Source organism: Diabrotica virgifera, chromosome 7 (assembly GCF_917563875.1).
Source record: "Diabrotica virgifera virgifera chromosome 7, PGI_DIABVI_V3a".
NCBI classification, from domain to species: Eukaryota; Metazoa; Arthropoda; class Insecta; order Coleoptera; family Chrysomelidae; genus Diabrotica; species Diabrotica virgifera.
Genome location: NC_065449.1, coordinates 211459164 through 211472289, shown reverse-complemented (window position 1 = coordinate 211472289; position 13126 = coordinate 211459164). Strand labels below are relative to the sequence as shown.

The 13126-nt window shown below is 33.4% G+C and overlaps 1 protein-coding gene across 1 annotated transcript in view; it reads right to left on the bottom strand.

Moving 5' to 3' along the window:
- LOC114340589 (division abnormally delayed protein) overlaps positions 1–13126 on the bottom strand; it is a 1420234-nt gene that overhangs the window by 498066 nt on the left and 909042 nt on the right. Inside the window, exon 3 of the mRNA XM_028291358.2 lies at positions 2352–3112. Coding sequence (XP_028147159.1) covers positions 2352–3112 — 761 coding nt within the window. The remainder of the gene's footprint in view (positions 1–2351; positions 3113–13126) is intronic.

Below are 13126 nucleotides of genomic sequence, written 5' to 3'. Positions count from 1 at the left end.
CAAAAAATATGAATTTGGCTCCTCGTCCTCCTTGGTCTCCAGATTTGACACCTCTCGTTTATTTTTGTTTCGTGAGTTACCTACAGCAAATAATGGATCTTTAAAGAACATTTACATATGTGGTTCATTTCGAAAGGTTCCTTGTGTTCAGAGTATTACTCCAGCCATGGTTAGAAGAATATTGAAAAGCGAAGAACCAGCGATTTTCTAGGATCCATTACCGTCTGCACGTTTTACCGTTACAACTAGTGCATACACATTATCATAGTTATATTATGTCACTAAAGCGTTGTCGCGATAGCGTAATAGTCTAAGTCTTAAGCAACTATAAATTGGCGAATTGTTGGAGAGGATTACTTTTTGATTAAAGGTCTAATTCTTAGTTAAGAATTAAGTAGAATATATATACAGCGTGTCTACTGAAGTTGGCTACATATGGGAGTTTTTTATTATTAATTTTACGAAAAAAAGTTATTCTTCATAAAAAGTTCTGAATCGTCTAAAACCTGAGATGCAACCATCACATATGAAATTGTATTAATCTTTACGGGGTACGCGAGAAAATATGAATTTGACTCCTCGGCCTCCTTGACCTCCAGGTTTGACGTCTTTCGATTTTTTTCTTGGATTACCTACAAGAAAAGATGTATCTTCAAAGAACATTTACAGATGTTGCTCATTTCGAAAGATTCCTTAAATAATGTGTTCAGAGTATAACTCCAGCTATGTTTAGAAGAATATGGAAAAACCAAGAACCATCGATTTTCTATTATCCATTACCGTCTGCACGTTTAACCGTTACAACTAGTGCATACACATCATCATAGTAATATTATATCACTAAAGCGTTGTTGCGATAGCGTAATAGTCTTAAGAGGAAACAGTAGCGATCAACAAGTAGCAACAAACGCGTTCCAAGATTAAGCTTTAATTTTGAATATTTTGTCGAGATATTTGGCACACATATTCGTAATATAATAAAGAATGGCGGTACAGAGCCCAATTTCAGAAATATGTTAGTATGTGGAAATTACTCAACAACTAAATAAAATATTAAAAAAAGGAGCCTGTACCGCCATTAAGAAACACAAAAAAATACACTTTCTTCAAATAAACTTTTTTATCCCATACCTAGATTTTGTGTAATCTTGGAACTACTAAAAATCGATTTTTTTATAACAAGAAATCGAACGTCACTGACTTGGCAACATTTCGCGCCTATGTGTATAAAAATTATTGTTTTTGATAGTACAAACGTCACTGTCAGTGTCGAATTACCGACGCGCTGTTGCCTCACTTTTGAAAGTTCGCAGAACTTTCGCAATATTGGACCGCGTTTGTTGCCACCTGTTGATCGCTACTGTATCACCTTAAGCAACTATACATTGGCGGATTGTTGGAGAGGATTACTTTTTGAAGGTCTAATTCTTAGTTAAGAATTAAGTAGAATATATATACAGCGTGTCTACTGAAGTTAACTATATATGGGAGTTTTTTATTATTAATTTTACGAAAAAAGTATTCTTCATAAAAAGTTCTGCATGGTCTAAAACCTGAGATGCAATCATCAGTTCGCTATCGTGCCTTTATTGACAGCAGCTCTGAATAATGATGTAGTCGATTTTCCACTGATATTCTTCTTCTACCAGGACCACGTTTGCCTTGGATCTTTCCCTGAATGATCAGATGTAAAAGATTATATTTTTCAGGGTGTCTCACAATGTTATCGAATAATTCCAGCTTGCGTATCTTTATTATATTGACCAGTTGTGTTGTTTAGTTCAGCCGTCTAAGGACTTCCTCATTTCAAACTCTGTCGACCCAGCTTATTTTTAGTAGTCGTAGATATTTATTTAAAAACAATAAACACCAAGCATACGTTTAATTTTATAAGCAGAACACCTTAGGTACAGTGCACGCAATGTAGTTTTGCAAACATCAGCAAGGTTGTTTATGATCATAAGATAAACTTGACACAGTAACGAAAAAGCATAGACAAACATATTTACATAACCATGTATTGATAAATAAGGGAACACGAATAGATTTGGATTAATTGAGTCATTTATGTAGTTAGTTAGACGAGTGAGTTAATTTTGGGGGTTTGCTACCCTTAAAGTAGAATAATGTAGTTATCTGTTAACTGATTACACTTATATAGTATTTGTCCACCGAATAAACGAGTTATGACTATTTGAATGTATTCCTGCTAATCAACCCCAACAACCACCATATGGTTAACATAAATCTTCTGAGATGGCGATCTTGGCAGGATAGCCATCTAATATACGTATACCCTGGGATGTCTACTTTATATTGTAAAAATAATAGTAAAACAGGAAAAAACTTACCCTAACATCAATATCCTTGACCTTCTCCATATACCTCATGATAGCTGTCGATATTTTATAATCCAGATTCCGAATAACAGCATCTATGTTAGCATCAGCGTCATTACTACTCCTTTTCATAGCGTTAACTAAACTTTCGATTCCTTCCACGAACCCGTTCCAAGGCAAATCCAGCTCAGCCACATATTTCGTAATGCAACCTCTTAACACGTTGAGGCAATACCCACTACACGGTTTGGTGTGTTTCCAAAGACCCAAACATTTGGGACAGTACGTCATTTTGAGTAAAGCATCATGACATTCCGAATTGTCACTGCTGTGTTCATCTATGAGCAACGTGTCAGTTGTGTTTAAGACTTCGGAGCCTATCCTGAAAGCCTGCAAAAGCAACCTAGTTGCTTCTAGGCTTTTCGACAAAGACAATCCGAGTTGTTTGGGGATGTCTCCGAAGGGTGATATGTTCTCAATTGACTTTTTAAGACAGTCTTTATAATTCGGTGTCAAGTCTTTATCGGATATGTCAGCGGAGTGACGATACGCCAACGGAAACAATTCTTCGAAGAACACGTTCACGCTATGAACAATTTCTTCGGGACTGACTGTCGGTTTGGCATCAGTCGTGTTAATCCAGATATAATTTCTAATATCTGTGTAGAGGGTTTCGATTGGAACGCGCGATACACTCGCCAATTTTCTGTAGACCTGTAAAAACAGGAGTAGGGTTTTGTTTTCCGACTGCCGAGCCAGCTCAGAGACGTGATCTGAAAAAGAAAGAAACATAATTTAAATATTTATTCAACATAAGTTCTTTTTTATGATCAGTAAGGTATAAAAACGAGTTACGAATTATTATATGTTATTTTTATATATTTTTCTGTATTTTATATCTGACACAGGAATATTTAATTGTAAAAATAAGTACATTTGCTATGTTTTTGTACCATTATACAGGGTGTTAAATTATAAAACTCAATTTATGTTCATTTAGTATAGTATAGACTACATTATCAAAAAAATATATATTTTGTAGAAAGTTTGAAATATGGAGCTATATGGAACTTTTTTACATGTAACAAAGGTTTAAAAGACAATGAAGTCGACTTTACTAAGTTACACGACATTTACTCAATACACACACTACATATTCGTCAACCTGTGACACCCTTCGTCAATTTTCATCATCATCCATGTTTTTCGGGCATATACACTCCTGGCCAAAAAAATCGGGACATCTTAAAAATGGGTCATTTTTGATGTCTCGAATCTCCTAAACCTGTTGTCTGATTTTAGTGATTTTTTTAGTATGTTATAGCCTTATTCTCTAAGAATATGGATGTAATAAAAGTGTTGCTGAACAGGTAAATGTCATTGTTTAACGGGTGTCCCAATAATACTAAGTTTTTTCCTGAAAGTTCGTAACACCCTGTGGAATATTATAGCATTTAAAAAATATTGAAATTAAAACTCAAGCAATTAAGGCCTTTCTTAACATTCTGCTATTTGACTCATTCACTTATGTTGGATAATAAAAAAGTTAGGTACTTTGACAACTAGCCATGTTCTTCATCAATACAGGGTGTTTCTAAGGGGTTTTAGTTTAAGTTTTCTAAGGGTGTTTTCTTCAAGGGGCAATTCTGCATGAAAAAATAATGACCGTTTGACTTATAAACATGTCTGCAAATACTTTGTTTCCGAGAAACAGGATGTTGAATTTTTTCTTACACACTGACGATTTATTTATTGCTCTAAAACCGGTTGGGTCATGCAAATGAAATTTGGTGAGTTTTAAGAGGCAGTTATTGCTCATTTTTTGACATACAATTATGTATTTTATATTCACCATTGGCGTGCATACGGGTCATATTACCCGGTCATATTACCTGTATGCACGCCAATGGTGAATATAAAATTTTTAGTTATGTCAAAAAATTTGAAATAACTACCTATTAAAATCTACCAAATTTCATTTACATATCTCAACCGGTTTTAGAGCAATAAAAAATTCAACATCCCGTATCTCGGAAACGAAGCATTTGCGGACATAATATGTTTATCGAGCAAACTGTCATTATTTTTTCATGCATAATTAACCCTTAAAGTTTGTCGCACTTTTTTACTATCCAACATAAGTGAATGAGTCAAAAAGCAGAATGTTAAGAAAGGCTAAGACTACAATTGAGTTTTAATTTCAATATTTTTTAAATGCTAGAATATTAGGCCAGGGTAATAAGACAAAAATATACCCTGTTCGTGACACTCGAGCAGCCAGGGTACTGAAGCGTTTTTTCGACAAGTAATACCTATAGGAACAAATTGTAACTATTTCCTGCGTAGGATCTGGCGGCCATTTTTATTTATAAACAATTAACTGTCAAAAATGGCATTTTTCCCTTTTTTTCAAATCAATGGAAAACAGTGAAACTTATGATTTTTTTAGTACAAATATCTTTGAGATTATGGAAAAAGCTTTAAAATGACATATTACAAAGTTTGATATACTCATTTATTGTTAATATAATTGCGAAAAAAGGTTGGAATTGCAAAAAAAAAAATATTTTCGCAATAACTGCTGTAAAAGTTAGTGTACAAGTTTGAAATTTTTGTCAAATGAGGGTTCTTTGGTGCTTAATATGTGATAAAAATTTCAAAGTGATTCATTCAATTGTTTAAATTTTATTCGAATTGTTTATCTCAGTGAGCATTTCTTTTGCACTAACATAAGTCAGAAAAAAATGACGTTAGAACCATTCCACAGGTGTCAAATGGAAGAGCATGAACTATATTTTCAACTTGGTTTCAAAAAAGCGAATAAAAAATGCATTTATTAGTAATAAATAATTGTGCAAAAGTATCGTAAATCTTTCCTTATAAACTTTTTGAATAACTTTTTCCAAAAAAAATTAACTTTTTTACCCTGTTTTAAGTGCACAACTACCAAGTAATGTTATTTATATCATAATTGATAAAAAATTGTAATAAATATATATAATTTCTTATATAACAAAATAAAAAGTTTATAAGGAAAGATTTACGATACTTTTTCATAATTATTTATTACTAATAAATGCATTTTTTATTCGCTTTTTTTAAACCAAGTTGAAAATATAGCTCATGCTCTTTCATTTGACACATGTGGAATGGTTCTAACGTCATTTTTTTCTGACTTATGTTATTCTAAAAAAAATGCTCTCGGGGATAAACAATTTGAGTAAAATTTAAACAATTGAATAAATCGCTTTGAAATTTTTATCACATATTAAGCACCAAAGAACCCTTATATGTCAAAAATTTCAAAGCTATACACTAATTTTTACAATAGATATTGCGAAATTAATTTTTTTTGCAATTCCGACCTTTTTTCGCAATTATATTAACAATAAATGAATATATCAAACTTTGTAATAAGTCATTTTAAAGCTTTTTCCATAATCTCAAAGATATTTGTACTAAAAAAACCATAACTTTCACTGTTTTCCATTGATTTGAAAAAAAAAGGGAAAAATGCCATTTTTTGACACTTAATTGTTTATAAATAAAAATGGCCGCCAGATCCTACGCAGGAAATAGTTACAATTTGCTCTTATAGGTATTACCTGTCGAAAAAATGCTTCAGTACCCTAGCTGCTCGAGTGTCATGGAAAAAACCTTATGACCCTGGACTATATTCCACAGGTTGTTACGAACTTTCACGAAAAACACACAGTATTATTGTTTCACCCGGTATACAATGACATTTGCCTGTTCAACAACACTATTACTACATCGATATTCTTAGAGAATACGGCTATAACATATTAAAAAAATCACTGAAATCGGACGAGAGGTTTATGAGATTCAAGAAATCAAAAATGACCCATTTTTAAGGTGTCCCGATTTTTTTGGCCAGGAGTGTAGATAAACATGCGTTTAATCAACAGTTTAATTTTAACAGTTTTGTATATCAAAAGTCTCGTTCTTTTTGTGACAATACTTAATAAACAAATAAAAGAAAATCGCATTATAATAAATCAAATCGAATATATTTAAACAACAAACAGCAGGACCAAAATCAAAACAGCATGGACTAATAAACCGATTGAACAAATACATAGAGTACTATAAGGGTATATGGTGTATCTAGGCGAGGAGCTGGAGATAAGAGTACCAGCAGATGCAGATCAAGCCACACCAGAACACCTTGATAAGTCTCAAAGAAACAGTTAGGAGGAGAAGGCAGGAGAAGCCAAAACTTAAAGTAAATTAATTGTAGAAAGACAAAAATAGAACAAAATCGGGAGACAAAATTCCATTACAAGAAAGCCCTGGTTGACAGACAAGATCTTGAAATTGATGAAAGAAAGACGTCAACAAAAATCGCAAGCCATGCCTCAACAGGGAAATTAATAAACACATACGGATAGCAAAGGAACGATCGATGGCTAAAGGAGGGGTGTTTAGAAGTGGAGGTGGAACAACTTCAGCAAATGGCTGAAGTTGTTGGGTGACTGGCTAACTTCCACATACACCGTGAAGATGAAGGAGCGAAGATACTAAGACCACACATAAAGAAAAAATAGCAAAATATCGATAAGATAGTAAGATGACAAATTGAGGCTAAGTTTTTTATAACACAGACAATAATTGCTTAATACAATAGTCTAATTTATTATAAAAATAAAATATTCAATAAAATGTTTGAAAGTTTTGTAGAAAAAAACAAAGTTTTGCCAAATCTAGTACGGTTTGTCACAGTTTGTACGGTTTGACAATGTTAGCATGATATTATGATGGAACTACTACATAAGGTCAACATTGACCAGAAGGAGATCAGAATTATTCAAAATCTATACTGGAACCAAGTGGCAAAGATAAGGATTGATCAAGACCAATATACGGATGAGAATTTGAAATCCGGAAGGTTGTCCGCCTAGGCTGCATACTCTCTCCGATGCTTTTTAATTTATGTGAAAAATATATTCGCGGAAGCATTAGAAGGCACGAAATTAGGCATTAAGGTGAACGGCATACCAATTAGCAACTTAAGCTATGCAGATGACACAGTGATTACAACCGACCATTTGGAAGATCAGCAGTTATTATTAGATAGGGTGAATAGCACAGGTAAAGCCTTAAGATCAACATCTACAAGCATTTGGAAACGAAACATATGGTCATTAGCAGAATCGCTTCAAAAACTCGATAATATGCATAGGTGACGATCGTATAAAATGCGTGAAAACTTTTAAATACCTTGGCTAGAGATGCATCAAGTCAAACTAGTTTGATTTTATTCAACAAACTTAACTTGACCTGAAAACCAAACTATTTCTGTAAAAAAGTTTGACTTGATTTCGATATCTTTAGGTTTGACTTGAAATCAAACTTCTTCAAACAGTTTGAAGTTTGAATATCATATTGCGCAACGTGTTTATTTCCAATCCTAATTGAGAGCGTACCGACTTTTGTTTTGACTTATTTGGATAGGTCTGAATCTGTACTCTGCTACTCCGCAAATTAGTTTGTAGTTCATATTAAGAAGTATGTCATGTGCTTGGCTTGTTTATTACGTTCGTTTTAAAGTGTGTGCTTTGTGAAATAATATCTGAACCTGAATATTTTTCGGCTCAGAACAAGTACCAGATCAAATTGAGTCTGATTTTGAAGGCATCCCTTCTCTTCCACCGCAAAAATTAAGAGAAAAAAATCTGTAGTTGAAGTAGAATTAATTAAGAAAAATAAATATACTGATTTATGTGATACTGCGGCAGGTGATTTCAAAACAATGAAACTTGAAAAGTGCATACTTGTATTATGTAAAATAAAGAACAGTGTTATAAATGACAATTAGTGAACTAATTCTTTAAGACGACATTGCAAAGTCGCAAAAAATTCATTAAACCTACTCTATCAAAAATATAATATTTTGTTCCAAATTTTTGTTAAAGGGGCCCTTCAAGTATCGTAACACAATTTTACAACCTCTTTATCCCATCTATACCTTTTCATCTTTTGTTGTGAAGAAAGGTGCAGCTATTTATTGCAACCATGTGTTTGTGTCTGTGCTTGATCTGGTAATACAAATTTTAAGATTTTTTCACTTGAATACTATTGTCCTATTGCAACATGAGCGGAGCGTGAGGGGGCAATATAATACAATCCAGGGGTTCTATGTAAAATATAAACGAAAGTTGAAAAGTTGGGAGATTGTGATTCCGTAGTTTTTTATTTAAGTTAAAAAACAATGTTATGTAACGCGCTGTTCGAACCCCCGTCCCCCCCCCGTATAACAAGCCGTAACGTTTTACATGACCTCTCCCCCAACTTCACATCATCAGTAGCTCGACAACCCTTTTTGGGTCCTGGCTTGTTCTAGGACTTTCCGCCATGCTGTTCTGTTACTTGCTTTGTTCGTTCAGTGGGTAATCTTAAGTGTTTTCAGATCTTGTTCCACGTATGCTTCCCTGCTCGAAAAAACTAAGTACTTGCCAGTTCAATGGGCACAGACCAACTTTTTACTTCTGTATGAGTTTTTTAAACTATGGTATACAGCCAACTATTGGGATTTTCCCATTAATTTTACAAGCTATTGTCTGGGCTTCGAAATACGCTACAGAATAGTCAAGTGCTACATATATCCATCTTGCTTTATCGTATGGAAACGTGGACTTTGAAAAGAGCATCAATCAATAAACTTGACGCATTTGAAGTGTAGTCATTGAGAAGAATGATGCGCATACCGTGGGTGGATAGAGTTCTAAAACGATGAAGTCCTTAAGTGAGCCGGCGTGGAAAGAGAACTCTTTGGATTAATTAAGAAACTCAAGATTAGTTACCTTGGGCACATATTAAGAGGAGCAAAACATGAAATACCACAGTTAATCCTACAAGGGAAGATCGAAGGTAGGAGAGGAGTCGGCCGTAAACAATTATCCTGGTTAAGGAATATTAAGGAATGGACACAAATAGAAAACACAGGCGAGCTGTATCAAGCCGCCAAGAACAGAACCTTAGTAATGAGATAGTCGCCTACGCACTTTGGTGTATGGCATGTTAAGAAGAAGAAGTACGGTTTTTGAGTTGGCAATATCATAATTAAACAACTACTCGTAATATGTAGATATTATTTATATATTCACATAGCGGAATATACAAATATTTAAAATATTTTAAACCGATAATAAAACGAATTTTTCTCTTTTGAAAAAAAAACTACTACACTCAAATCAACTTCTTTGTTTATGAAGCAAACAACGGGAGCTGGGAGCTCGAAACATCTGAAAGACGACCCATAGTCATTCAAGTAACGTTTAATTGATACAATAAAAAGTTAACCGGCCAACTTTTTGGTCCCATCCATAAAAGATCGCAAGAAATAAAAAAGTTATGTCTCCTGTGCTGAATATTTTAGAATATTGCTTGATGTTTCGGACAGATATCTGCCCAAGTCGATGACCTACGTTAAAGCAAATGTTGTTTTCCACTGACGTAGGTTAGAAAGAAGGGTCACGGGATCGTACCACTGCTACTAAAACTAAATAATGTTTCCAGTAATGAAAAATGAATACGGGTTCAAAGCAATTTCGTGTTGATATTTTGTCTTAGACAAAATGACAAAGACGTAGAGAGATATAAAAGTCTGTTGAGTATATCCCATTCCACGAATATACGACCCTCTTTGATTATCGCGACATCGAATATTTTACTGTGCGAAATATGAAGAACGAAAGTAAATTGAAAATTATATTGTTGTTTATTTGAGTAATTATTAGGGCAAAATACTTTCGTACTTCTTATGTTGCACACTAAAATATTCGTTGTCGCGATAATCCAAAACAGTCGTATATTCGTGGAATACACCATATTTCCAAATATAACTTATTTTGATAAAAAATGTGTTGCATCTCAGCAACAATTTTACCAAGTAATATTTACACGTAGAACTTAAGATTTACTTGAGAGACACAGTAGATCATGTCAAAAAATGACAGGATCACAAATTACATGGTAGTCTGTCACTCTGAACGAAATATAAAATACACGGCTTTTGGTTAACCAAAAACCAATTGATAGGGTCGATAGGTACACATACATTGGTATGTGTACCTATCCACCTTTTTTTGTTTTCACTTACCACTAACATAAACCGCCAAAGGACGGCTCTACTGAAATAAAACAAGGTATAGGAAAAACAAGATCTGCATTCGTAACGATGAAGTCTCTTTTCAGAAGTCACAGTTTACAACTTGGTTTCAAAATCTTTCAGATGCTATGCATTTTTTACGCTATTATACGGATTAGAGGCCTGGACACTCGCTGGAGCTTATTTAAGAAAACTTGAGGCCTTCGAGATGTGGTGTTTCACGGGTGAATTGTGTGTAGAGCTTCACGATACGATACAATATCGATACTTTTTGAGTATTGAGTATTGTATTGGTTATGCCAATAAACTATCTTATCGTGTATCGATATCGGCAATACTTTCTTATAAAAATATCGTATTGATATTGATTTCGATACGATATCGATTGAAACACGACAAATTAGATAAACATAAAGATATACTTAGATTTGACAAAATTCGTGCTACATAATTTTTTAGTACCTCGGAAGCTCTAGTCTCAGAGATTTGAGGAGGTGGATTCTTTAATAGATGTTAATGATATACTCTTATTAGCTTAGAAAAATTAAAAAGATAGAAAAATCGAAATAAGGATGTAAAATAAAAATAAAGAAAAAATAAAATATTGGGCGCCATTGGTTACCTAAGAGAAACCAAACTTTATACAAAAAAATAGAAATAAAACAAAGGAAGATAAATCAAAATAAAACAGAAAATTCCACACCTGTAATTTTGAACCAATAAAAATACGTTATTTTGACAGATCACCATGGCAACGGAGGTATTTTATCGGAAATTTTTTGCTCGTGGGGTACCCAACAACGAATTATAGTGGAAATTTTTTGACGTTTACAATAACAGAACATTTTTGACAGACTGGTTTTTATTTGTTACATTATTTAGTTTTGATTCATTTTCTATCACTTGTAGTTACTCAAAACTTATGTAAAATTGAAGAATATACTATTTTCTATCTTGAAATGGTATCCCCATGCAACTACAATGAGTAGAAATTACGAATTTGAAAGCCTAAATAATTGCTGACAAAGCTATGGCGCGCTATTAATCTGTTCATGCAGCTTTGGATTTTCAAATGCAAATTTGGTGTGGAATTTTCTTACCGAATACCACGCGAAGTCAAATTAATATCCAGAAATTTTTTTTTTGATCATGAATATTTTTAGAAAATTTCCCTCGTCTGCGACTCGGGAAATTTTCAAAATATTCATGATCTCAAAAAAATTTCCGGAAATAATTTGACCTCTAGTGGTATTACTAGTGAAAACATGGTCAAATAAAATGATATACATAATATACAAAATATTATAATGTAACTTACCTTATTTACTTTATACTCAAAATTCTATACTCAGTCAATTCTTTAATGTTCTTACGATTCAAGAGAGAAGGAAAGAAATAATAAATTAATATTTTGTAAATCAAACATTATTTATTAAAGAGCAAAAAAATAAATCTCTGATTTCTCTGTGTTACAAATAGAGACCAGATTACCAAAAATAAAAAAAAATGAAACGAAAAGTTCTACACAACATAAAAATGATACATTTACAATGAATGTCCTGTTTTCTTCTGGCTGCCGGTTGGTCCGCAAGTCCAAAACGCTATTTCACTACGCGCAAAACACTTCACATTGTTAATAGCTACAGCAACAGTACATGAGGTTATCCATAGTTCATTATAAACATTAGCATAGAAAAATTCAGCTTTGAATGCATTCTGCATTCTCAAAAAAACTATTTCGTTCAACTCGAACAAAATTATTAAAAGTTCATTAAACTGGATCAAAATTTACTATTACTCGAACAAAATTATTAAAAGTTCATTAAACTGATTCAACACAACTTAACTTCATGATGGCCCTGGTGGAACTGACTTCTCTAAGCTCTACCTTGATCCTTCTAAACTTGGGCTCCTTCTCCCAAAAAAAAGAAGTTACCTCCTACTTTGACCAATAGCGACCATACCAAACATTTCTCTACCAATCAGGTGGCAAGAAAACTTACTCAGGGCATCCCATAAATGTCATGATTTTTGCTTTCTATCAATACGGACTCGTTATCTTTTCAATAACAAGATTCCTAAGTTTTCACGAAATGCGATGACTCATACTATTACAGTTAGTCCTGAGAACAATATTTAAGGGTTTTACTAAAGACATCGGCTTATCTAGGTTGAGCCTTCCTGTTCCAATACACATACAATAGGTTTCTTGTCTGTAAATATCATAAAAACCTTTTATCTTCTAGTCTGCAACAGTCTACAGCACAGCAGGGGTTCTTTCTCTAGATATTTGGATATCGACGAAAATAACTCTGAGTCTTTACGTAACGTGGGACCTCTTTGAAAAATGTTCCGTTACAATATGCGTCTTATTTTGCATAAAGACAGAACCGTTATTCTCAGTATTGTAAACACTCAAGGCATTTATCTACGCCTAATTCTTGAAAACATAAAATCAATCCAATTGAACGCAATAACACGGTCTCAACGATCATGACATACACGGTGCAACGAAAGTGTTGCAACTGTAAACTGGGTCGGAATTTCAAATATTTAGACGGTAATTTCGGGACTGTTTCACGATACAATACTCGATAAAATATCGACATGAAAAGGATTAAATTAATAAAAAACAATTCTTTAGAAATAGGATAAA